Source organism: Eschscholzia californica, unplaced genomic scaffold, assembly GCF_041429995.1.
Source record: "Eschscholzia californica isolate CP2 unplaced genomic scaffold, dmEscCali1.0.p SCAF_4, whole genome shotgun sequence".
In the NCBI taxonomy this organism is placed as follows: domain Eukaryota; kingdom Viridiplantae; phylum Streptophyta; class Magnoliopsida; order Ranunculales; family Papaveraceae; genus Eschscholzia; species Eschscholzia californica.
In genome coordinates, this window is record NW_028238461.1 from 57450618 (window position 1) to 57475780 (window position 25163).

Sequence of the window (25163 nt, forward strand, 5' to 3'; positions counted from 1 at the left end):
ATATACTAAGGTATAGCTCGTGCCTCCGACACGAATATTATTATTGTGACTAAGTCGGTTTTAGGTTTCATCTAATTATAGAAAAAAAAAAGTCTGTGTAATACTATAATATTTAGCTTTGAATTTTTCTTCAATTAAGATCATCATAAATATAAAGCCTGCAGAAAATGAATTCCCTACTAAGAACCCCCAAATAATAATTTTAGTCTATTTCAAAATAATAATAATAAATTTTAGTGAATTAGTTGAATAGCTTCTTCTCACCTCCAGTGACCCCTCATCTATTTCCCTTTCATGAGTTTCTTCAGCCTGATTGTGAGTTGACTCTTCTGAAACTTTGTTGTCATGAGATTCCTCAGGAAAGCTTTCACCATATCCTACGTTCTCCAATCTGATTGATACAAATTCTAAGCTCTCACTGGCCTGTATAGACTTGTTAGTATTTTCACCCCTTCTATCATATTGAGTTGAACCTGAACCATCACCTTCCTGCATTGCCCCTACCCAACAACAAATGAGAATTTAATTATACATCAAATCCACACATTACTCTTTCTATCTTACTCCATTACTAAGAGATAAAAATGAACTGAAGAAAGCAAAAGCAGCCACACCTGACCTTTCTTTTCTTGGGCGAAGATATTGTTGGGTTTTCCTCCTAGTGGGGAAACCTAGTTGGGTTTGGATTAGGAAACCAAACCTGGACCCAAGTCGAGTTTCTTTGGGTCGGTTACTTATGACGGTGGACTTAGGATTAAGGGGGAGTCTATAAATACTACCTTAACCTAATTTAGATGTGTGTGTGAGGAGCACCAAAGAATGCAACACAATTAGAAACGCACAAGAGAAGAAGGGAGAGAAGGAGGTTGCCGAGAAGAGCGGGGCAGAACTTTTTCAGCACGCGCAGTCTTCGTTGTTCGAAAAATCCGACGGTGAGTTCTTCTCCGATTGAGCTGAAATTTGGCAGACCTGTTATTGACATATTCATATAGTATTTGTACGGAGGAATCGTTGATTGGTCGCCGGAATCCTAGTGAATTTAGGGTCGTTTTGGGCTGCAGATTTCTGGACTGTTTTGTTCTTTCTTGTGAGGGTTTCTCCGTGTTTCTTCGTGTTTGAGATTGATTCTTTTGGGAAGGGTTTGAGTCTCGGGTGGACGTAGTCTGTAACTACTTTGCTTATTATAGTTAATTTGGTTGGACTACGAGTCCCGTGGTTTTTACTTCTCACATTGAGGAGGTTTTCCACGTTAAAAATCGTTGTCTTATTTACTTTAAGTTCTTTGCTTATTGCTCCCACTATTCTTCTATATTATCCTCGTAACTAACACAAAGGGGAAAAACTCTTGTTTCCGCTGCGCCTAAGTGTCTGTTTTTCCCAACAAGTGGTATCAGAGCTCCAGGTTAGAGAGTTCTTTGGATTGTGATAACTTTGGTTATTGGTTTGTTTGTGTTAGTGATGGAAAATTTGGGTAGAATGATAAGTTTGAATGGTGCTAATTATCATCTATGAAAGGGTAAGATGGAAGACTTGCTCTTTGTGAAGGAATTTCACGCTCCGGTGTTTCATGAGAATAAACCTGATGAGAAGACTGAAGATCAGCGGGCGACTGAAGATCTGTGGGCATTGCTACATCGCCAAGCGTGTGGTTTGATGAGGCAATGGATAGATGACAATGTGCTGCATCATATTGACAATGAGACTGATGCTCGTTCGTTGTGGTTGAAGTTGGAGCAGTTATTTGCTTGGAAGACAAGAAACAATAAGATGTATACGATGAAAAAATTGTTAGGGATAGCGGGGCTGGTTGTCCAGGACTGTCGAGGAAAAGCGGAGCTGGCTGTTTCCAGGGCTGTCAAGGGGACAACAGGGCTGCCTGTTTCTCCCACCTATTCGGAGGGGGAGTTTGTTGGGTTTTCCTCCTAGTGGAGAAACCTAGTTGGGTTTGGATTAGGAAACCAAACCTGGACCCAAGTCGAGTTTCTTTGGGTCGGTTACTTATGACGGTGGAATTAGGATTAAGGGGGAGTCTATAAATACTACCTTAACCTAATTTAGAAGTGTGTGTGAGGAGCACCAAAGAATGCAACACAATTAGAAACGCACAAGAGAAGAAGGGAGAGAAGGAGGTTGCCGAGAAGAGCGGGGCAGAACTTTTTCAGCACGCGCAGTCTTCGTTGTTCGGAAAATCCGACGGTGAGTTCTTCTCCGATTGAGCTGAAATTTGGCAGAACTGTTCTTGACATATTCATCTAGTATTTGTACGGAGGGATCGTTGATTGGTCGCCGGAATCCTAGTGAATTTAGGGTCGTTTTGGGCTGCAGATTTCTGGACTGTTTTGTTCTTTCTTGTGAGGGTTTCTCCGTGTTTCTTCGTGTTTGAGATTGATTCTTTTGGGAAGGGTTTGAGTCTCGGGTGGACGTAGTCTGTAACTACTTTGCTTATTATAGTTGATTTGGTTGGACTACGAGTCCCGTGGTTTTTACTTCTCACATTGAGGAGGTTTTCCACGTTAAAAATCGTTGTCTTATTTACTTTAAGTTCTTTGCTTATTGCTCCCACTATTCTTCTATATTATCCTCGTAACTAACACAAAGGGGAAAAACTCTTGTTTCCGCTGCGCCTAAGTGCCCGTTTTTCCCAACAGATATATCAAAAACGACTTCTTGAGCAGACATCGACTCTTGCTCTTCATCTCGATTCACCACCAAAAATGTAGCTTCTGAGGACCTCAAATTGCCAGGCGTCAACTGAATCTCCGACATGGTTTCTGATGGTCCTAAAAGGTTACCCTAAAAGGTCTCCACCCGCAAGTATACGGGCGTCAAGTAATAGTTCCGGTAAGACCGGTTCGTTCCTCAGAGACTAAGTTAAACTAAAATCTAACCATAAAACTATTGAGATTTAAAAATGGTTTGGTTGAGGTAAAATAAAAATAAAATATAAAACTCAAAAATAAATAAAGAAATAAGTCGGTATTCAAAAAAAGGGAACCTAGGGTTTTCGAATCCGTCTTCCTAATAATTCTAACGACAATTTAATTTTGATCTAATTAGAGAGTTCTTTATATAACTCAGGTTTTAGTCCATGAACGGTCTAAAAACCCGGAAGATTTTATCGTTAAAATGGTAAAAACTTTAATAAATTTATCGTTAAAATAATTATTATGACTTCATCTAAAACCCTAGATATAAAAGACTTAGCTACTCATGCTAGAAACGATAAATATTTGAAGTAATATAAGAAAAAGAAGAAAGAAACTTAACTTTTCTGCGATTTTCCCACCAAACAGAGCCTAAGTAAGTGATTTCCTTCTGTTTTTCCAAGAATCTGCCAAACGCACCCTCTGGGAAAACGATTTTCTCGTCTTCCCGAAAATGGTTTCCCTCTGGGAAATTTATTTTCTCATCTTCTTCAACCTTCTTTCTCTCTCTAAATTTTCTGTTTTCTCTCTCTATTCTTAATCTCTCTCTCTCTATTTCTCTGTAATCTCCCTCTCTCTCACTAAGAAGTTGAAAACAACAAGAAAAATAAAAAGCAAGAAAGTGATAATATTAAAACCGAGTTTCTCTCTCTCTCTCTACAATATCTCTCTGTCTCTCTCTCTAACTTTCTCTCTTTCTCTGTAATCTCTCTCCCTTTCTCACTAAGAAGCTAAGATTAACAAAGAAGAATCAAAAATTAAAAAGAAACTAAAACTGATTAAGCTCTCGGTTTTCTCTCTCTCTCTCTCTGTTCTTTCTTTCCCTGTAATCTCTCTCCAAAACCGTGATCTCTCCTTTATAGAACCAGCCGAAAACCTACCATCGAATCCCAACAACCCTCTCGGTTGTTATCTTCCTCTCTCTCTCTCTCTAGGATCCTAACCAAAATCTCCTTCAATCCCTCCTCTCGGGTCTGGTATGAGATTCTCTCTAATCGTAATTTGAAAACCAGAGAAGAATAAGGCCGACTCGTTCACGTTGAAATCTCCATTTGATTCAGTGCTTCGCGGGAGAAATAAACCTATGCGGCCCACCTCTTTTGATTCAAACACGTGTACGGAGAGTAGCAAGACCGTTGGATCAGTTTGGACTACTATACTATCTTGCAGCGCGCTACACTGAGTCTTGGGCCCCTACACATTTTAAAGTGCCACTGATTTAGACCGAATATAGCCCAAAACGCATCTGAGCCTTTAGATTCGCTTCCCTCTTGTGCGCCACGTGTCGCAGAAGATCTATATTGACTTGATTTCGACTTAAACTTTGACCGGTTCTAATTTGCTCATCCGGACTCCAATTTCACTTTCGTTTTCGCCCCCGAGTTCGTCTTGAATTCTAGTTTCACATGAGCACTAATATTGACCAGAATACTCTTGTCATTAAAATGACCAAAACGCCCCTCAAGTAGGTCTTTATCACGATGTTTTCGCATCGAACTCCGTAAATGAGACCTGAGAAAGAAAATCAAACAAATCATAAGAGTAACCGCTCGAACTGGACTAACTAACCCAAATTAAGAGATTCAAATGAGGCATTTTCATGACTCATCAGTTTCCCCACCAATCACCTCGATGACGGAAGAGGGATCCTACATACTAACTTGTGCTACACTTATCTCAACAGGTACTATCAACTTAGATTCACCACATGCTTCATCCCTGGATGGGGATGACGGTTCTACTTCACTCAAATTGATTATGAAGGAAAAAACTAAGAAACTAATGTATGACAAAAATTGCATGACAAATATCTCCTCATCCTATAAGTCACCAACATAAAAAAATGTAGAATAAACGGGTCTTCTGGATTCAGATAGAGAGTTGTTTGATTAGTAAAGAACAAAGTCACATAGATGGATAGCCTGTCTATCAAGGAAAATATATAAATATATATGCTGCCATGTTGGCATATCGTTGCACCCTTTAAATAACATCAAATAAAATGGGATCAGAGATAATACAATTTCTTATACTTATTAGTTCCTCCACTTTGTAGGCTGGTCGTATTAGGAAAAGTCTTAAGTCACTTCGACAAGCACAGGAATAGCAGACTACATTTGACTTATTTTTCGAGGTAAACAAATAATTGAAGATGATAGTAAACTCATGAATGTAATGACACACTTAAAAGTCACTCGTTTTCAGTGCTAGAAGGAATTTGGATTATTTTTCAAAAAACCTATAAGAGCTCGTTTTTTCTAAGAAGTACATGTAGATCGTTATACATGACGCATTCAAACATCAAATTATGAGTTGCGTAATGTTTATAGACATCATCAAAGATTTTTCGCTACCTGAAAATTGGTTGGGAAGAACTTTTTCGGGTTAATTCCGTTTTAGCATCAAATTTGTGACCACCTTACCGTTGGCCATCAAGGGTTAAACAAAATTTTAATTTTTTTCGAAAGTACATTTGGGAGCCAAAATGCAATTGGTTCTTAAAAACATTAAAGCTACATCATCTCTCCCTTTTTTCCGAAAGTATTTTCTCCTTAATTTCATTACCTCTCTCTTCTCCGACAAAAGTCGTAGGTCACTAAAATTTCGACGACATTTTTTTTTTAAATTCCTTCTTTTACTCTCTTCTTCTTCTTCGTCTAGGTGCTAAAGTAAGGTGCATTGTCAAAAGGAAAACGTTAACTTAATGAAAATTCTTAGGTGATTATGGTAAACAATGGGTAAAAACTGATAACAGACAAAGCCGGCCTGAAAAGGGGATTGCTTTTAACATGCCTATCTCCCAATAAAGTAATGGGAAGGTTTCATTTGGGAGGAGCATTCCCGCATCACTATCTGAAGCCAAGGTTTAGTGGTTTTGTTTGTGTGGCAGATTAGTTGAGGTCGTACTTTGTCTATTCTCAGATTGGGTGTTTGCTGCCCTATGATTCAAGCCAATCAAAAATATCAGTGGAGTGTGTAAAGTTTGAATTACAAGCATGAACTCTAGTCTTTAAAGTGGTAACGTTGTCTTATTTATTCAACTTGAACGTTACAACACAGAAACGAGAGATACAGTCTTTAAAAGCTACGCCATACAAATGAAAAATTATATAAAATTTTGTTGTAAATATTATGAAAAATTGGGGCAATTCCAACCAGCATTGAGGTAATGAAGTATAGCTCAGAGCTATTTTACTAAAACTCAACTCGACCAACACATACAAATGAAGGAGACAACTCACTAAATTAGAAATATGACAAAAATAAAAGGGCGTTTCTCATACATAATATTTTAAAACCTATTTCAATATGCTTAAGCATTAAAAATTGGGTCTGAGTTTTTCTTCTAGACCCATAGTGGCCATCCGAAAGAGATAAGTTTTTTTTTTTTTTTTTGTTGAAATCCGAAAGAGATAAGTTGATTACTAAACAATGAGACAAAATTTTAATTATAAAGGCCCAAGTAGCAGAAAGAAGTTCCGGGTTGCATCTGCAGGAGAATGTTTGGGCAAAAATTTCCATAAAGAATGAAAAAAAAGAAAAAAACAAAAGAGACAAAAGTAAGGGCCGACGGGAAAAAAGAAAAAGTGAGAAAACTAAAACAGAAAAACAGATCATCGTCATTATCAACAACAACAAAGAAGGTGACCCGGACTCTCTCCTCTAATAACGCAACCTTTTCTCTCTCTCTCTCTCTCTTCATTCATCTCCTGCCTCTCTCTCTCTCATCAGACTTTTTTAATGGCGGAATTTTTCTTCGTAAGAATCAGCTTCTTCTTCTTATAGTTATCTCCAAAAAGAAAAAAGATTTTTTTTTTTTTTTTTGCGTCTTTCATAAAGAATCGTAGAGAGAGAAAGAAAAAGGGCAGCATGTCTTCTTCAGCTACGGTCGGAGTCGAGAAGGCGACGAGTGACCTTCTCATCGGTCCCGATTGGACTTTGAACATCGACATCTGCGATTCCGTTAATTCTCATCGCTGGTACACAACAACAACACCTATTCCTTATCCGATATTTTCTTATCTCTAATTCTACACAATTTTCTAGGGTTTTTATGTCTTCTATCAAATTCTTTATCAGAAAACCAAGTATTATTAGGTCATGTGTTGTTTTCCAGATTTAGGTGTTGTTATTGGCAGAATATTATGTGTTTAAACCTATTAAGAACAAAAATTATTTTTGGTAGAAGATTATGTTAGTTTATTTAGAAAAAAAAAAAGGGGGAGAGTTTTGAATTTGTTAATTTATGGAGTTTGATCAAGGATTGATTTGGAATTTCTTTAGGCAAGCCAAGGACGTTGTTAAAGTACTCAAGAAACGTTTGCAGCATAAGAACCCAAAAGTTCAATTACTTGCTTTGACGGTACGTGTGTTGGAGCTCTTCCATAAGCTCGGTTTGATTGAATAGCATACTTGATTAACAGTCATAAAATTGTTCCACTGTGTTAAAGAGTTCGGCCGATTTCCTTCTTTTATTTATCATTTTGACATTCAATTCTTTTTGGCAGCTCTTGGAGACAATGGTTAAGAACTGCGGGGAGAACGTGCATTTTCATATTGCCGAGAAGAATATTTTGCAGGAGATGATCAAAATTGTCAGGAAAAAGGTAAGTTCGTATTTTGTGGTTCAGTTCATTGCGCAATTGTTTGTTCAATATTGTTCTCAACATTATTTCATCTTACTAACTCAAAAATGAAAGTTGACTTGCGATAGACCTAAATGAAACCCTTATGTTGTAAATGACAATCCACTATGCAAGACGGAGAGATGCAACCTTACTTTAAGGCTTCAACTATTTTGGTGCACAATTCGGAAATTAAATTACAATTTAAATATTTGGCTAACGCATCCTTATAATGATTGGCAACCATATCAGAAGACTTTCAAGTTTTAAAAACTGCAGTTCCTGCTTAACTAAAAACAACCTAAAACGAAATGTATGTCCGGAACTTATCGACCCACATGGGTTTCTTAATCCATCGCCACTTTTCGCTTACTTAGAATCTTCAGCTTGCATAAAACCTTCCTCATTTACATTTCTAACAATCTTCATTCCCTTAGATTTGTTGCATATTATTTTATGTACCCTTTCCAACATCTTTACTAATTTTTTGTATGACTCTAAGCATCACTCATTTCTGGATAGATTCTATTAGGTGTTCATCAGGTTTAATCTGATTTCTCTTTTGGCTGTTTATATTTACACTTATGTATCCAACAGGCAGATATGCATGTACGAGACAAAATTTTGGTGTTGATAGACTCTTGGCAAGAAGCTTTTGGTGGAGCTGGAGGGAAGTATCCCCAGTACTACTGGGCATATGAAGAACTAAGGGTGAACATCTCTACTCTAGTTTCTACTCTGCTCGTGCATTAGTAGTTTAGTACCTTGCTTGTTATAATTATGTCCTGGAGATGCCTGAAGTTTTCACTCAAAAATAATTCCTGAAGTTCTCATTTTGCCTGTATATAACACATGTAACTGGGCCACTGGCTAGTTCTTTCAACTTTCTTCGCGCTAGTATTGGTCCCTATTGGATAGTGATCTGCATGTCTGAGTTCCTCTTGAAATTTCTGGGGAAGTTTAGAGCGCATACACTCATACATCCTATTTTTCCTGCTTCAGAACCAACCTAAGTATAAAACTTTGAATATTGTAGTTTTAATGTGAACCTAAACTTTTAAGGTATTGACGCTGGTACTTCTCCCGCCAATAGTATGTGTAGTTCGCTAAGACCTGTATGCTCCATGAAAACCTTTTTCATTCGTAGAAAGGCAATTCACAAAATTATAAACCCATAAAAAACAATAACACATGGGATTGGTTCTAATGGGCAGCGATCTGGAGTACGGTTCCCTCAACGCTCACCAGATGCAGTTCCAATAGTTACACCACCTGTTGCTCGTACAATGATGAGAGAGTTTCAGCCTGGCTATGGAATGCCAAGTGATACTTCACGAAGGCTGGACGAAGCAATGGCGTCGGAAACGGAAAACTTGAGGTGATGATTGTGGTTGTTTTCATTATGTTATTGTCATCTTTTATTATTGATGTAATTATCCTCTCTTATGTGTTTTAGTTGAGGTTTGGGGCATTTAAGATTTGTAACTCTTGTGTTTTATATTCATTCTGCGTCTCTTTAGCATGTCAAATTTGGATTCCATGCAAAGTGTACTGGAGCTCTTAGCTGACATGCTACAAGCCGTGAACCCTAATGATCGTCAGGTATATACAAGTTTATCATTTTGATACCCTTGCACCCTAACATTTTTACTGTCTACTCAGGGCTAGTTTGGTATTAATCCCGCCTCTTCCCTGTTGTTGGAACTGCTCTGGAAAAATTGATGGTTCATTTAGAAATAATTTTGAACGCAACAGTTATGTATGTATAGTACTTAAAAGACTCATCCATATCCTATATCATAGTGATGGTATTGAATACTATCTAGAGAATTGATCTCCAACAAGACTCCACATGTTTGGTCGTCATTTATTCCTGCTTCACAATAAGGCCAGGTTAATTTCACTATATAATCGTTTCCTTGTTAAGAAAAGGCAAGTTTAGTTGCCCTAACTTGAAGTTCCATTTATTACATGTACCTTGCCGTTTCTTGCGTAGCAGTAGCACTTCTTAATAATTGTTTGGAGTCCAAGTGCTAGTAAGAGATTCAAAGTTTGCATATAGTTGATTTAGAATGGTCGAATATTAATTATTATTTTTTCTTTAGCAAATGTGTATATTGTTATCTCTTGATGTAGTTGGTTCTACTTTGCAGTTTGCACTTGCTTGTATTTAGCAGCTGAATTATGGGTTGATCCATCTTTTTTTATTCTCTATTATAGGCAGTTGAGGACGAAGTGATAGTTGATCTTGTCAGCCAATGTCGCTCCAATCAGAAAAAACTTGTGCAGATGTTAAGTTCAACTGCGTGAGTCTCTGCAGTTTCTTCACTTTCACCCTCTTCTAAATGTTTAATGTTGTCAATGTTATCCCCTGTTAAAACATATATTTTTTAGACCTTCAAGATTTCGTAGATGAAGTTGAATTAGAATTTCAGATTTTTCTTATTTAATAGGGGAATGACATACGCAGTTTCTCGCCTCCATAAACATGTGACAAAGAACGAATCCCTAATTATTGGGCCTCTCTTTTGAAAGCCTTGTGATCTCGCTTCCTCGTACTGTCACTGTGGTTGGTTTTTATAGTTTATGTTTTTTTTCTTTGGGTGTAGGATAGGATTTTTTTAACATAGTCTGTTTTTGTATGTGGTTTAGTTTCTTACTTCTTCGGAGTTCTTGTTATTCTTCACTTTGTGTATCTCCTTCATCTACATCCTCAAATTCTTCTTCCTGTTCAATTATGTGCCTGCAGGGATGAGGAACTTCTCTTCCAGGGTCTCGCACTAAATGATAGCTTACAAAGTCTATTAGCAAAGCATGACGCTATTGCATCTGGTTCACCTCTGCCCACTGAAGTGATGAGAAATTCCAGTCCTGTACAAACTGAAGTGAGAGATGCCAGTCTTGGATCAAATGCTACTCCCATTGCTTCAGCTTCTGTTACAAGTAGCCAGCTGGAAGAAGAAGACGAAGAGGACGATGACTTTGCTCAGTTAGCCCGAAGGTCACTCAAAGCTTCCACTTTTCTTTATCCTATTTGTCTGTAGGATACAGGTTAATATGATCTCTCACACCTTAAGAGATCTCCCTTAGTTGAATGTGATGTTTTACTGCCATTCATTTGCACAACTTGTGTGCCGATCATTTTGTTATGATCGTCCAGTGGAAGGTTTCTAGTTCCAACTCCACCCTTTAAGGGTTAGTCCTGTCATGACCATAGTTTACATATAACTAGAGAGACTAGTTGTTCCAGCGCTTTTACTGCTTTGATTTATCATAGAGGGCTCTGTCTTTGATGAATACAGGCGTAGCAAGATTAGTTCGGTGCAGCCTGATAGTGCAGCTGCTGGAAATGGTAAAGATGCAGGTTCACCCTCAACTTCCAGCCCGAGCAATGCATTGGTTCCGATAACATCGCCCACTGCAGATAGGACCACCACCGCCAGCACCACTAAAGAGCAGGACATGATTGACCTACTGAGCATCACTTTATCTACTACAGGAATCTCAGCTCCATCAGGCTCTAATCAAAACAACCAGAATCCCACGACAGAAGGGTATTCTTATCACCCTCAGCTTTACTCTGACAATCAGGGACAAGTATCATATAGCAGTTATGTAGCCCCATGGGCTCAACCACAACAAGCTCAAGCACAGTCCCAACCATGGGGTCAACAATCTCGACAGCCAGAGTCACAGTTGTGGAGTCAACAGCAACAAGCTCAACCATGGGGCCAACAGCAACAAACTCAACAATGGGGTCAACAACAAACTCAGCCTCAACAGTCACAACCATGGGCTCAACAAGTAGCTCAACCTCAGCAATCACCAAGGCAGTCATGGTCTCAACCACAACAATTACAATCCCAACCTTGGATTCGTCCACATCCATGGTCTCAATCACAAGCTCAACCTCAACAATCACAAACTCAACCATGGGCTCAACCTCAAAGACCACAGTCACAGCCTTGGGCACAGACAGAACAACCACAATCTCAACCTTGGGCTCAACCAGAACAACCACCACAACCTTGGGCTCGACCAGAACAACCACCACAACCTTGGGCTCAACCAGAACAACCACCACAACCTTGGGCTCGACCAGAGCAACAGCAACCGGAATGGGCTCAGCAACCATCACAACTACAATCTCAGCAGCCACCGTTGGCTCAACCACACCAAGCTCTGTCCCAAAATCAATCTCAAGCTCAACCACAACAAGCTCTGTCCCAAAATCAATCTCAAGCTCAACCACAACAAGCTCTGTCCCAAAATCAATCTCAAGCTCAACCACAACAAGCTCTGTCCCAAAATCAATCTCAAGCTCAACCACAAGAAGCTCTGTCCAAAAATCAATCTCAAGCTCAACCACAAGCACCAGAGATTCTACCAGAAACACAACGTCAATTGCAACAAGTACAACCTAAATCACAGCAACAACCAGCACATGAAGTTGTCCAGCAATCGTCAAGGTATCCTCCACCACCATGGGCAACTACTCCTGCTAGTTTCAATCAGAGTCCTGCTACTGCACAGACGCCTTATGATCAATGGATATCTCGTGCCAATTCTTCTTCCTCTTCTTACATGCCCAAGTCTGCAGTAAGGCCTGTTCAGACAAATAACTCATTCCCAGCAAGAAGAAACTCTGGACAAGAAGGGCAAGTAAGCTCTCCTCAACTCCGAGCAAGTCTACCTGCTGGGCCAAAACAATTCGTTCCTTCGTATAGGTTGTTTGAAGATCTGAATGTTCTTGGCAGTGCCGATGCAGCAAGCAACAACTCCCCTAAAATGTCTGGCCAAAGTATGGTGGGTGGTAAAAAATAAGTTTCTTGTTTGGATCTTTGTATAGAATTTGTTTTTACTGCTTCTATTCACGTCTTATCTCAAGAAAAACAAGACCCTAATTGTAGTATATATCTCGACTTTTACCATTTGGAGTCCTTGACATAAACAAGCCTTTATTAGTGTACGGGATAGTTTCTGTCGAAGCCTAAAACAACTGATACTGAATCAATAGATTTTCGTCTCATATACTACAATTAGGGTCTTGTTTCTGTCGAAGCCTAAAACAACATTTGCCTTTTAAGTTACAAAACCTTAAAAAAAGAAACACGTTAACAGATGGTGAGAAACTAGTTATTCGATAACAGAACAGACAAGTTAGACGGATGGCGCAAAGAGCGCAATATAGAAAGAACGGTTCAAGATAGCTGCTTACGACATCACGGGTGCGCGCTATAGCGGCTTATGTTAGCACGGCTGCACAATTTAGTAAGGTTGGTGCAAGAGAGCGGCTTATGTTTCTGCTGTGCAATTTAGTAGGGTTGGTGCAAGATAGCGGCTTATGTTAACAAGGCACTTTAGCAACTTAATCTTGCTTTCGACTAGGGGTTTGTTAGACCCGCTGGAGCAAGGCAGCCAGCGAGTTGTTTTGCAATCTCCAAGCACTAATTACAATAGATACACTGATGTTTCAAGTTCCAGTATTCAGAAAATCTACGTGTCTTTTCAATCAGCCAGATAAACAGTTTCTATTATAAGTCTGAAAAGCGTAATTTATGATAAAATACCAAAAGTATCAAGTTTTTACAAATTGAACAAATGGATGGAAAAAAAAAAGAAATATTTACAGCTTTTACCTATATAATATAATTAAATTATTTTTAAGAGCACCCTTCCCAAGTAAACAAAAGATTCCAGCCCAACATATGAGAACCCTCCCTGCTGCGGAGGCCACCTGACGAATGTATAACATACAATTTTCACACGTGGGCTCCACACCTGTACTTTCGACATTTACAAATACACCATATGATGCAGATCTAGTGCTCCAACCAAATACCCTTTTTCCCCCATTAAACCATATTTCGGAGAGCCAAGAACTAGATACAGCTTCAGAGATTGTGGTACATTCTGAGTGGTGGTCAGGCCTTATCTTGTTTGTTGACTATTATCGTCAGCATATATAGAAACACAAGCATCAGCAGCACCAGCCGCAAGCAAGGACCGATAAGGATGGAAGGTGAGACAACTTACAGATCCTATCTTCTGGGCCATGAAAGTGGGGTAGTATCGAATGCTTCCAAGCGGCTCACCCTGAAGATTAAAGACTTTGATAAGCTGCTTAGCCGATCCACATGCAATAATAGGAGCATGACGATGAACGGCCAAGGCAGTAAGCGAGCCACGGTGGGCATTTATACTGAGGTATTCATTCGTTTCATTTCTCATATCCAGAAACTGGATATCACCCGCTTGAGACGCACTGATAATCTACAATAACAGTAACAAAGGAAAGCAGGCATCAAAGAATAGTATCTTCAGTCGACGAGAAAAAAGATAACACGAAGCTCAATTTGATCATATAATCTAGTGTATCACTGAGCTACAAAGAGTCGAAGAACCCAGCCCCACAGAATTTATGCAACCGACGAATAAAAATTCTATGTACCTTGGCTTGATCTAATCCAGGTTGAAATCCAATCCCTACAACTTTCTGCATTTGTTTGTGTGGCCGTGTTGTACAAACAAGCCTAAATTTTCACAGGAAATTAGGAGAGGGCAGAAAAAAATAACGCGAAAGACAGTTTACTGAGTGGAAATACAGTAACTTACATTTCAGGAGTACGGATGTCAAATAACCTGACAGAACCATCCACATATCCAGCTGCAAGCTGCCCTCCATGGACTTGAGAAGCAGACTACAAAAAGCAAACTACTAAGTGAAACATTGACTCCTATACTCACAAGTTGTGCGGCACAACTACCTATATGCTTTTATGATGCAACATAATAATTATGTTTTTCAAAGATCCAGAGCTTTGAACTGTTTTTTTCTAGTGGACAACAGAGTTTCCAATTCATGGAACTGTAGGATCTAAACTCCAAAGAGATTTCCATTCATCCTTGCTAATAATGCACCCTAACTGGGACAAAATATTCTTTATTACTATGATCCAATGATGTAGATAGATGGCGAAGGCTAGTGACCAAGATGAGGATGAACTGATTAGTAAAGATGTAGACTGACCAATACTGAGATGCTACTTTCAGATGAAGAAGGAATAGAATTAACTAGCTGCTCCTTATCCAGATCCCAGAGCATTATTGATGATGCTCCTCCTGAAGCATACTGGTTGTGACAAAGCATCAAGGAGAAAACATAAATCATGAATGTCTAACAGAAAACACGACAAAGCCCTCTAACATTGTTAACGACATCAAATAGAGCTGCAGTTTATACCAAATATCCAGACTGTTGCTGCCAATCCACAACGACGTTTGAACTGCGTATATTATGTCTTTGACCCTGAATTGAAGAGAATGCAGTAACAAGCTTTTCTTTACCCTTTGACATGTAGTCCTTCCATACACGAACGTTTCCGTCACCTGCATAAGGAGAGTTTGCCTTCACAGTCATTCTAAAATACAATATGCCGTGTGGAAGTGGGTCCTGGCAACCACGACACCACTTATCAAACATACCCAGTGACAAATCTTACATGAAGCAACAAGAAGCAAGCTATCATCAAGCTCATTCACCAGACAAAGCGAAGAAATTCCTTTGGAGGCATAGTTGTGGTTGTCAAAGCTGTTGACAGGAGTAGCTTTCTCATAGTCCCATATCCTGGAAAGCAAATAACATTGAAGAGGCCACAGTTAATCATTTGAAGCACATAAATCATGAATAGACAGCACAAAAGAAGAGTTTGGCCCGAAGAAGACTACACTATATAGTAATAGACTATCTTTATCAAAAATATCGTCTTTATTTTCGAAGTGTACTACATCTGGATCGGAGGATGCGTTCTCAAACCATTTTAACAAGGGACGAAAAAATTAAAGTCTCCCAACACTTTGGAGTTACTGATCCAGCCACTAAGGACGAGTTGCTAGCCAAATAATGATCATGTTTTCCCCACAAACTAATAGAACTGAAATACAGACCATTATTGTTAGGTGAACTGAAATGTTTACCCGCAGGTCCAATGCACACCATATTTCATCAATAAACAACGACTCCAGAATTTCAGGCAAAACAGGACACACAAGAGCCACTTACCTGATCCTTTCAGTCTCGTCCGCGGCAATCACAACCGGATTGAATGGATGCAGCAAAACTACTTTTGTACCCGTTTCAAACTTGCTATCCCAACTAGCAATTTGATTATTCAGCTTGCTTACGGCTACATCACAAACATAGGAACAAAATTCATTCCATTATTACAACAGAGCAATGCATATTGGGAGAAAGAAAAGAGATCTAAGTGCTGATAAATCATGAAGAAATCACCCACAAGAGTGTTGACATTTAGCTATCCGATCCAGAGCAAATCTCTCCCTCTCTTCTCGGTGAACCAACATTTCGTCATTATCGTCTGTTCCAGTAAGAAGCGGCCTCGAAAAATGACCACAACTCCAATTGTAGATAGTAGATTGTGGAAGGAAACTGCGTTCAGGAACACCAGAAGATCCACCAGAACCTAGGAGAGGATCAGCTAATCCTGAGTCGGGAGAGTTCAAAAGGTGTGGCCTAAACTCCAAAGAGCAAACCCTTCTCATGAGGAAATTTTGACGAGGGGGGCTAACAGGAGGAGTTCTAAACGTTAGGGGTAGATGACCTGTCAGTAAAAGCCAGAAATCAACAATTAATTACTTAGGAGCCAACAGGTGGACAGCCTTTGAATACTGAGAACGAAAGATTACACTGTAAAAACGAATGACAAGTCCTAAACATCAGTAGATGCAAAGAGTATCAGGAGTTCACCTGCATTCATGTCGAACCATGAACTTGAACGTGCTAGTCCAGCAAGGCTAGGAGTATGAGTCGTAGTTGAAGGATCACCCTGGCGGAAGCCGCCTCCACCGAACCGGTTTGGCTTAGTGAGCACTTGCTCAACTCCAATTATGGAAAGTATTCTTTGGCCAAGTCCTGCAACACGAGGTGATGGATCTTTGGACAGAGAAAAGATAGCCAGAACACACTGTGAATACATTCCACTGTCAAGAGGCTTCGACCTTGAATAATTAATAACCCCATTGCTGGCACCATCAGGTAATAATATCCCAGAATCAGAATGTTGAGATGAATCATCTGATAATGGAGACCCGTGCATTATTCCAGAAGTAGCAATAGGGCTACTGGTGGAGACCCTTACATCTCGGCCTGCACTTGTATTATCACTTCCAATCCTTAAGACGGGACCAATTTGAGAAGGAAGTGTACCCCCAGACTGCATAGAGTAACCACTACTTGGGACATTAATATTAGCCAAAGATGGTAAGGAACCTAGCAAGGAGTTGGACTGCGGCTTCAAGTATGCAGCAGCAGTTGACTTCATATACTTATTGTGGCCGAAGGCAAAACGCGAAAGAGCTGTCAAAAATGAATCAGTAAATACATAATTAGCAAATACATACACCTAAATCACAGAACTCGAAAAGCTTGTGATGCAAACCAACCATTTCATTAATATTTTCCTATTTCATTTTCTTTTTTGCCCTTCACTTATTTTCAAACTTGAGGATAAGTTTCTATCTTATCTCTAAGTCTTAGATTTTCCTAATTTCACTCAAAGGCTCAGGTAGAAGGATGAGTCTTCCCATATAAATAGATTTGGAGATAGAATTAGATGAACAGCCGCAAATAAAACACAAGAGGCCGCGCGTTGGATTCCCGGGGGCTTCAGTTCCCTAGTGACTTATCCCGTGTAATTTACAGCCGCAAATAAAGTATTATCAATTTTTTGGCCTGTTTTGGGTTAGTTTTCATGGCCTATTTAGGATTGTTTCTTGTCGCCCACTTGGTGTTGTTTTATGGACAATATATGTGTATTCCCTCCTTATGATGTATCAATGCTATACGACGTAATCATGATGCGATGATAACATACTCTTTAGGGAGAAAACGATACTTATCAATTAGCACATATGAGTGACAAACTTCCAATCTAATTTGTAGGATTTCTAAAAATACTGTATTAATCTTCTAGACCATGGGGTAAAAAAATTAAATGATGTGGAATCTTGCGCACTCTTTTATAATTTTCAAAAGAAAGTACAAGGTTATTTTATGGTTAGCAGAATTAAATAACTTACCTACAGCAACCTCTGCCCGAACAACAGGACTTCCATCCGAAACAACATTTAGAAGGCTTTTAATAATATTGATCTCAGCCTTCACCTTTTCATCATCATCATAGTCTTCAACCCCTCCATTGCCATCTCTGAACGAGTCAGATCCAACATCCAGAAGGGTACCCAGTGCAAAAACAGCAGCAGCCCTCACCTGAAATAATTATTGATTTTATTGACATAACGATGCGGACTACTTAAGCGACAGATTGAAAAGAAACGTTCAGTGAAGGAAAAACCTCGGGTTGAGGCGCTGATAGTAGTGGTGTGTGTATTGCAGGTGCATCTGCCTGCAAACCTATGATTTGCGCTTCAGGGAAATCCTCCCACAGTTTACCCAAACAAAGACAAAGCCATTGAGGAAGTAAAGGCTCAGTTTGAGCATCATGTGGATTCGCAGGTTGGAGATGCTTCAAGCACACGTGTATCAATTCTGCTTTAATGCATGCCTCCTGACCTCGTCTATGCCCATCCACAATTACAGCCAAAACAAAAGCAGCCATTGCTCTCTGCTCTGGATATGCATCTATGCTGTCAAGAAACTTAATGAAGTATTCATGTCCGCCATCTTTGACCAGATCAACCTGACATGACTGAATTCCGCCAACACAATAAAAAGATGAAGGTGCGTCACTATCAGAAGTCTGGTGCATAATAAGCAAAACTGGTATGTGCAAAAGCATCTCCGCATAAAAACAAGTGCAGCACACCTTAAGCAAATTAAAGATGACACATAATATATCCATTTATATTTTTGAAACTCCAGAACGCAAATAATGACAAATGTGTTCACACATCATCTACATAAATAAATGATCTTAGCACTTCAGACTACTCAGTAACTATTTTTGGCACATATACCGTCAAAATTTATGTAGATGATGTGTGAACACAAAAAAAAACAGGTGAACAATACACCTAAATCATTTGAACAGCGTTAATGTGAGGATACCTTATCAAGAGCAAGAATCTTCGTCCATATGAATACAAGGATTTGTCTCAACTCTGTTGCTGTTGTTTGCAATAATTTGAGCACGTATGGAAAGATTCCGACAGACAGAGCCTACATGATAGCATAATTGAACAGTAAGCTCCGTAACATAAACGAACAGAGATGTAACAGAGAGGTCAACAAATTACCAGATCCACAGCCCAAGGTCCCATATCAAGAAATCTTCCAAGAAGCACCAGAGCTCGAAATCGATGGCATTGACTAAGTAAAACCTACATGTAAAGGCAACTTAGTATCTATAGGAGGGGTTCGGACACCAGAAAAAGTTTAAACAGAAAAAAACATTCATAATTGGTTCAGAGACATTATCAGGATAGAAAATGACAATCAAGGAATAATAGGAATTCAATGTTATATATTATGCAACACGAAAAAGAAAACGTATGCAACATACAAGACCGGTAACTGCATCGCCAAAACATGAAAATAGATACAAGAAATGAACATTAGTATGTGAAACGAACATTATCAGCTCTTATGAGATCAATAATTGGCAGATGAGACGTGAAAATAGATATACTGTAAAAAAAATCAAGATTGGCCATTGACTCATAGCAATACCAGCAGATACTTCTCGGCCATCCAACTTCACTCGCATACCGAAGTAATCTAATCTTCCAGGAACTACCCTCTTCAGACTCAATTAGGCTGTCCTTGCAGACTGAAGAAATGGAATCAGACAATCAGACATAATTGCACCTCCAAGACTAAAAATCATCAGTCGTCATACCGACAGCAGCACCAGACACTTGTTTAATATCCACCACATTCAAGAAGTGTTCTAAAATTGTTATAATAAGATGATTAATTTTAGGATATTCCTCATTCACCGAGGACGCGTAGTTTTCCAGAAGAGGCACTCAGGATAATTCATTAATGACATAAAATGCTAGTTAGTAATAAGAACACTTAGGAAAAATGGTTTTGTAACCCCCGAATCTCACTGAACTATAAAGTGCATAATACATGCACCACATTTAAGAGTACATACTTACAATCGGAAGAAAGAATTAATTTATAGTTAAGTGTATCACCTGAAGAACAATTGGTAATTGCTCTGGTGGCTTTTTAAGTTCGGATCCATGGTCAAGCCATACCTCAAATGCTGTCAGCTGTTCCGTGAAAAAAGGGCTTGGCTGAAAGTCAACCCGGAAACCATTAGGTCTCCTTAGTATGATAGTACAATACATTAATATACAACTCAAGCTCGATTCTCATAAAGAAGTTTACTTCAAATACTCAGCCACCTGAAATTCTGCATTAGGGTCTTCAACCATCGACGGCAACTGTGATAAGCAGATTTCTGCAGCCATATCCCATGCATCCCTGTAAAGCAAAAGCTTGGTCAGGAATAGGCGTATAGCAAATAAAAGAAAAACCGACAAAAAGAAATAGGATATATACTAAATAATTATCTACAGGTAGGTACCACATATGATGCTGATGAGTTGAAGGAAGTATAGGATGTGAAATTGGAGAACAATTTGCAGATCGCATAATCCGCTCAGCAAGTAAGAAGTTCCTGAACAGACTTGCAACTAACAAGTCTTGCCGGAATAACCTCTGGAAAAGATCTGCACAATGAAAATGTTAATATGTTGGGAGCAACAACTACAATGCAACTGGTAAACGCAGTACATTGAAAGAACACTGCACACAAACAATAGCCAAATGATTGATTACCATGGGGGAGGACATTCCAAGCAATTGTGTCAGTGACAGCTGTAAAGATCCAGTTTAACTCTCCCAGTAGAGTTTTCCTGTCATTCTGCCTTCCAGGAATCCTATCTATAAGAGAATGATCAAGGGTATCGTGAAGTAATGAGCGCGTACAAAACCTAGCACGAAGAAGGAAAAAATGATAAAAGCTTAGCCACCCAAATTGCCGACAACTTGTTCACAAAATCAATGAAGCTAAGACAAGTGCCACCATATTAGCTGCCGAGGAATCACACTCCCCACCAGCATGCAGTTAATCATATACGACATCGGCAGCAAGGTAACAAGGCAGGAAAAAGTAACACATATCCATAAGGATAAACCTAGAAGGCAGATCATCTGGAGAGAAAATGATAGAAACTTCGCTCTACGACCTTAACAAGTTAGTATTTTCCTTGTGACTAACAACAAATTGAATAGAAACTTCAGTTGTCAACACAGTAGTTTCTTTAGTATGTAAATTAACAGCGGTCTCCAACTTCGCTCTACGACCTTAACAAGCTAGTAGTTTCCTTCTCGAATCGAGAAGAAAGTAAATGAAAGAGATATATCATTATTAGTCTTAAAATCGCAAAAATGCAACTAAATGCGTAGAGTTTCAATAAATTTTCTCAATTTTGGTTGCTCCATGGATGGCTCGGTAGGGAGCCACTTTCTTCTGGTTTTTGTTTATACAAGTCGTTTCCTATCAGTCAAACTCAAGCAGAAGTCATTCCAGGTAAAGCTGTTTTCTAATATAAATCTTGGTAGACTTTTATATTCCATAGAAAAATAGAAGTCTCCAATCCATCACTGGTGTGTGGCATCTATGAATAGACAGTTAACTAAAGAGTAAAGAACCCTAGCGGGACAGAGAAACAGATTCAGATATCTTGTGCTTGATGACAAAACTAGCAGCCCCTTTGGTGATTCTATTTTGAAATTTTACAGGACTACAAGTTTTCTTGGAAATTCTCAAAACGCAAGCTGTTGGTCAGAGTACTTTGTAACTAGTCGGAGGGCTAGCGGAATTGATGCTTAAACTTCCTCAGTACCTCTGCAAACCAATTTTCCTTGCTTAAGCATTTTGGTAGTTCAAGATAAACAACAAAATAAGAATTGGAAAAGTGAAACTTATAAAAAAGAACAAGAGATAGTGTACTGTACGTACAATTAAGTTCATCTATGACGGCCTTCTTCAAAGAATATAATAATAAAGGAAACAAAGTAAAATACAGCAATAAGTAGAAACACGGAAATGAAAATTACCATCGTAATGCCATCTTGATCGGTGTTGTGAGGCAGGACGTGAACACATCTGCAGGAAACTCAGCACTTTGAGGAAGAGTTTCATGTGCTTCACAGGCTGCAAGCAGAATGCAATCTTTTGAGGAATTTCCAGAGGAACTAGAAGAGTTCCTGTCCTGGCGCTAACAAAAATCGGGCTATATCAGGATTCAGGAGAAGCGTAATCGAACGAATATCATAGAAGTACTGTTTTGGAAAAAAAAAGAGTAAAATAGCTTACGCACATTAAGGCTAAGCTCAATAAATGCATTCACGATCATCCCCGCAGCAGAGCAGTCGAAAACATATATTGAGGGTGTCTTCAGCCAGGAATCCAGGTCGCTGATAGGTAAAGGAATGTACTGTGTATAGCTCTGAACCCAGTTGATGGTTAGAACAAAAACCAACAAAGCTACAAGTCACAACTTAAACAAATAAACATTAAAACCACAAAGAGGCACCAAAATCAGCCACTAACCTTATTAAAGAGCCAGATTTCACCATTTGCAGTTGGTTTTGGTACTCCGTGCCCATTATAATGGAAGAGCACTCTTTCAGTCTTGGCATGTTTGCGACAAGCAAGGCAGAGCTTTTTTACTTCATCCACCGTAGGATCTAGTTGAAGCTTATACCGAGCCTGCCAAATCATTAAGCTTCTAAATTTGTAGTGCCATAATATAGACAAAACAAGCAAGTCGGAAGTGCAGAAAGAAATGTTCTTACCCTAGGCTGCCATCTTTCGTATTGAGCAAGCAAGGTTTTACCAATTGTATCCAGTGCTTTTGGAGCTGCCATAGAAAATGGATCTGCCACCACAAGAAAGTTAAGTAGAAGAAGCATAAGAAAATAATATACCCTTAAGTGCAGATTCTGCATAAGTACAGAAACACTAAAAGGAGCAACAAATATCACAAGCCGGTCCTAGTTTAATGCCTGGAAAAATAAAGTAGAGAAAAAAGAGGTCTTGCCTATCCCATGCATTGCTAAGTCAAATTGGAGCATTATTTCTCGTTATGTAAATGAATAAGTATAGATACTCTAGTATGGTCTATGTTGACATAATCACTTTATCAAATTACATAGACAAACTCAAATGTTCCTTTATCATTTTGGTGGTGAAGGGAAAACAATGTCTAGGTTTGTTTCAATGTGCATTGACACTATTACTTGTTATTTCAGAATTTTATAACAAATAAAAGCATAACAGCCTCCACTGAACGTGACAAATTTGAGGTTTTTCCAACTCAAAAAATTTATTTTCTTAAGTAAAAAAATGCTTTTGGACAAGCAAGTAGTCATCTTCACAGAAACAAAATGAATATCTATTACTACATTGCAGTCTGTGCCTTTTCTTCAAAACTAAATTGCTATTTATGTCCCTTTAACAACCCCTAACCATGAACTTGTCAAGTAACATACTGATGATATAGAGTTTCATTTATCAAATCTAAATGGCCACACCTTTATTCAAAAGAATGTACACAACAAACACACAACTTGAGCAAAAACAATGAAATAACTATACGAAAAGTAGCAAATTGCGATACCTATCCAGCACTCCATTCTGGCACAAGGGGATATTTTAATTACATCTGGAGGATCAACACTGATATTTAAACATAAGACCAATGCTACACAACCAGTCTTCATCTGCAGGAAATTTTGACGTCAAACCAACATGAGCCAGGATGATATAACTATCACAAAATATAAGCAACACCAAAATTTGTGTTGAAAAATAGACCATGTGAACAATGATATAAAACGCATAACACACTCCCCCAAGTGTGCAACAATAGTAACAAAGAAATAACATGTAAACATCTTACACGTAAGAAATTGTACGTGGGTTCTTAATCCACAGATAGTAGAGAGTGTTACCTCAAACTTATTTCAATTGCTTGAACTACCCCCCAAACAGTGCTGAAGATCATACAGAGGAATCCCTATAATCTAGATACGATTGCATGAAAAATCACAGCTTTATCCATAATCCAGATTAAAAATGGACCAAATGCAATCACGTCAATAAAAAGCAAATCTCTTTGTAGAAATTGAGTATATAGAACTTCACAGCATATTGACATTTCAATAAAAGAAACTGAAGCAGCTTCAAGCCCTCAATGGATCGTATTTGAAAGATATCTAATGTTATTCCTTATGGTGGTGATTAGGGCATAGCTATCTCCCGCAGAACCTATTCAAATTCTAGTGATTAAACTGGGCAATGAGGAAACTTTTATTTCCACCATCTCTTTGAAGAATGGCAAGGTTTCAACTTGGGCATATAATTATGTACATTTGACTGGTCTTTGAGTAGAATTCTGGACAACTCTAGTACTAGCAGATAAATCAACACACTAAACTATTTCATGTTAAATGACAATTGAATGAGGAAGAACAGAGAAGAAGAAAGAGCAAGAAATTACCCGGTCCTTAGGGCGCCATTTGGAAACCAAACCGCTTTCAGATGGACCAGAAGGAACACAAGCTTCGAAAGCATCGTGCCTAAGCTCGCATAAGACTACTGTCTGGGGCAAATAAGCCATACTTGTAGTAGCAGTTGCAGAGACATTGCCAGCGGCGCTGCTACTTGCAATATCTGGTGAGTCCCTTCTGAAATCAGCATCGCTTGAAAACTCACCCAAATGATTAGAAAGTGAAGCTGAAGATTGTGTGAATCGAGATTCCATTAGATCTCCCAATGCCATCCAAAATGATCAACCTTGACCTAATCGGGCCTCCGCTACCATAGAAGAGATAGATAAAATAAATGAGTATATCAATTTAAAGATTAACGAGAACCAGTCTCCTTCTTCCTGAGAGCTCTCTTTTTTTTTGAAAACGAGACAAGCTCGTTTTTTTTATGGTGATCAAAGAAAGGCTAATCAACAAAGCCGCTGAACCAGCGGCGCATAGATATCCTTCTTAGAAATGAAAGAGAATCCAGCTCCGTAAACCCCGATAAACCCTAAAAATCTCAGTCCCTGTGATCCTAACGGTGCCTTGGAGAAACCCTAGGTTTTCCAGCAAGATGCTCAGCAATGGCGGCAGTGAACAGAAGAGAAAGAGAGAGAGAAGGGGGGTGATTTTGGGAAGAGAGTTTGTTTTCTTTTCTGTTTCGATTTTTTTTTTTTTTTTTCTTTCCCTTTTTCTGTGATGTTTTATATTTGGCAACACATGGTACGAAAATAGAGAAATACGAAAACGCGAGCCATTTATTTGTATTTATTAATATATATGGGGAATTATAGAGTTGGGGTGAAAAAAATGGTCTTTGGCCATATAAAGAAATTTTCGGGTACAGAATTTTAAGTATGAAGACCTTTCAACAAAAAAAAAAAAAAAAGTACGAAGATGAAATTTTTCTTCCAAATACCTCTCATCCTGATCCTACCACCAATATCAACTCTAGCGACTTCCACCACCAACTCAAGCTACACTTCCATCCTGAATTCCGACAACATTTCTTCCGCCCTCTCT

At 38.9% G+C, this 25163-nt stretch overlaps 2 protein-coding genes across 6 annotated transcripts; one reads left to right on the plus strand and one right to left on the minus strand.

The window, feature by feature from the left end:
* The first annotated feature begins 6239 nt into the window (after nt 1-6239).
* On the plus strand, nt 6240-12516 carry LOC147546785 (TOM1-like protein 7). The gene is made up of 9 exons (XM_086632365.1): nt 6240-6904; nt 7209-7287; nt 7433-7531; nt 8147-8260; nt 8764-8927; nt 9070-9151; nt 9770-9855; nt 10299-10550; nt 10852-12516. The coding sequence occupies exons 1-9, from the start codon at nt 6795-6797 to the stop codon at nt 12371-12373; spliced, it is 2508 nt and encodes an 835-aa protein (XP_086488491.1). The 5' UTR covers nt 6240-6794; the 3' UTR covers nt 12374-12516.
* Nucleotides 12517-13087: 571 nt separating this feature from the next.
* LOC147546786 (regulatory-associated protein of TOR 1-like) lies at nt 13088-25029 on the minus strand. Of its 5 annotated transcripts, none has more exons than XM_086632360.1 (23): nt 24110-25029; nt 23228-23330; nt 22404-22486; nt 22159-22317; nt 21926-22054; nt 21663-21823; nt 20379-20533; nt 20125-20269; nt 19943-20021; nt 19730-19831; nt 18824-18907; nt 18636-18746; nt 17923-18276; nt 17648-17837; nt 16317-16925; nt 15847-16170; nt 15612-15735; nt 15052-15176; nt 14793-14938; nt 14580-14681; nt 14165-14250; nt 14001-14082; nt 13088-13822 (listed from the first exon to the last, which is right to left on the minus strand). In XM_086632360.1, the coding sequence occupies exons 1-23, from the start codon at nt 24389-24391 to the stop codon at nt 13481-13483; spliced, it is 4077 nt and encodes a 1358-aa protein (XP_086488486.1). In that variant the 5' UTR covers nt 24392-25029; the 3' UTR covers nt 13088-13480. The 5 variants fall into 5 exon arrangements, with proteins under 5 accessions (XP_086488486.1, XP_086488487.1, XP_086488488.1 ...); XM_086632361.1 differs by having other exon boundaries at nt 21663-21817; nt 24110-24891; XM_086632362.1 differs by lacking the exon at nt 24110-25029 and adding an exon at nt 23562-24057.
* Between the last annotated feature and the right edge of the window lie 134 nt (nt 25030-25163).

Coding starts and splice junctions, on each gene's coding strand:
- LOC147546785 (XM_086632365.1), top strand. CDS start 6,795: ATGTCTTCTTCAGCTACGGTCGGAGTCGAGAAGGCGACGAGTGACCTT. Junction 8,928..9,069: donor TCGGAAACGGAAAACTTGAG/GTGATGATTGTG, acceptor GCGTCTCTTTAG/CATGTCAAATTTGGATTCCA. Junction 10,551..10,851: donor TTTGCTCAGTTAGCCCGAAG/GTCACTCAAAGC, acceptor TGATGAATACAG/GCGTAGCAAGATTAGTTCGG.
- LOC147546786 (XM_086632360.1), bottom strand. CDS start 24,391: ATGGCATTGGGAGATCTAATGGAATCTCGATTCACACAATCTTCAGCT. Junction 23,331..24,109: donor AATGGCGCCCTAAGGACCGG/GTAATTTCTTGC, acceptor AATTTCCTGCAG/ATGAAGACTGGTTGTGTAGC. Junction 22,318..22,403: donor ACGAAAGATGGCAGCCTAGG/GTAAGAACATTT, acceptor ATGATTTGGCAG/GCTCGGTATAAGCTTCAACT.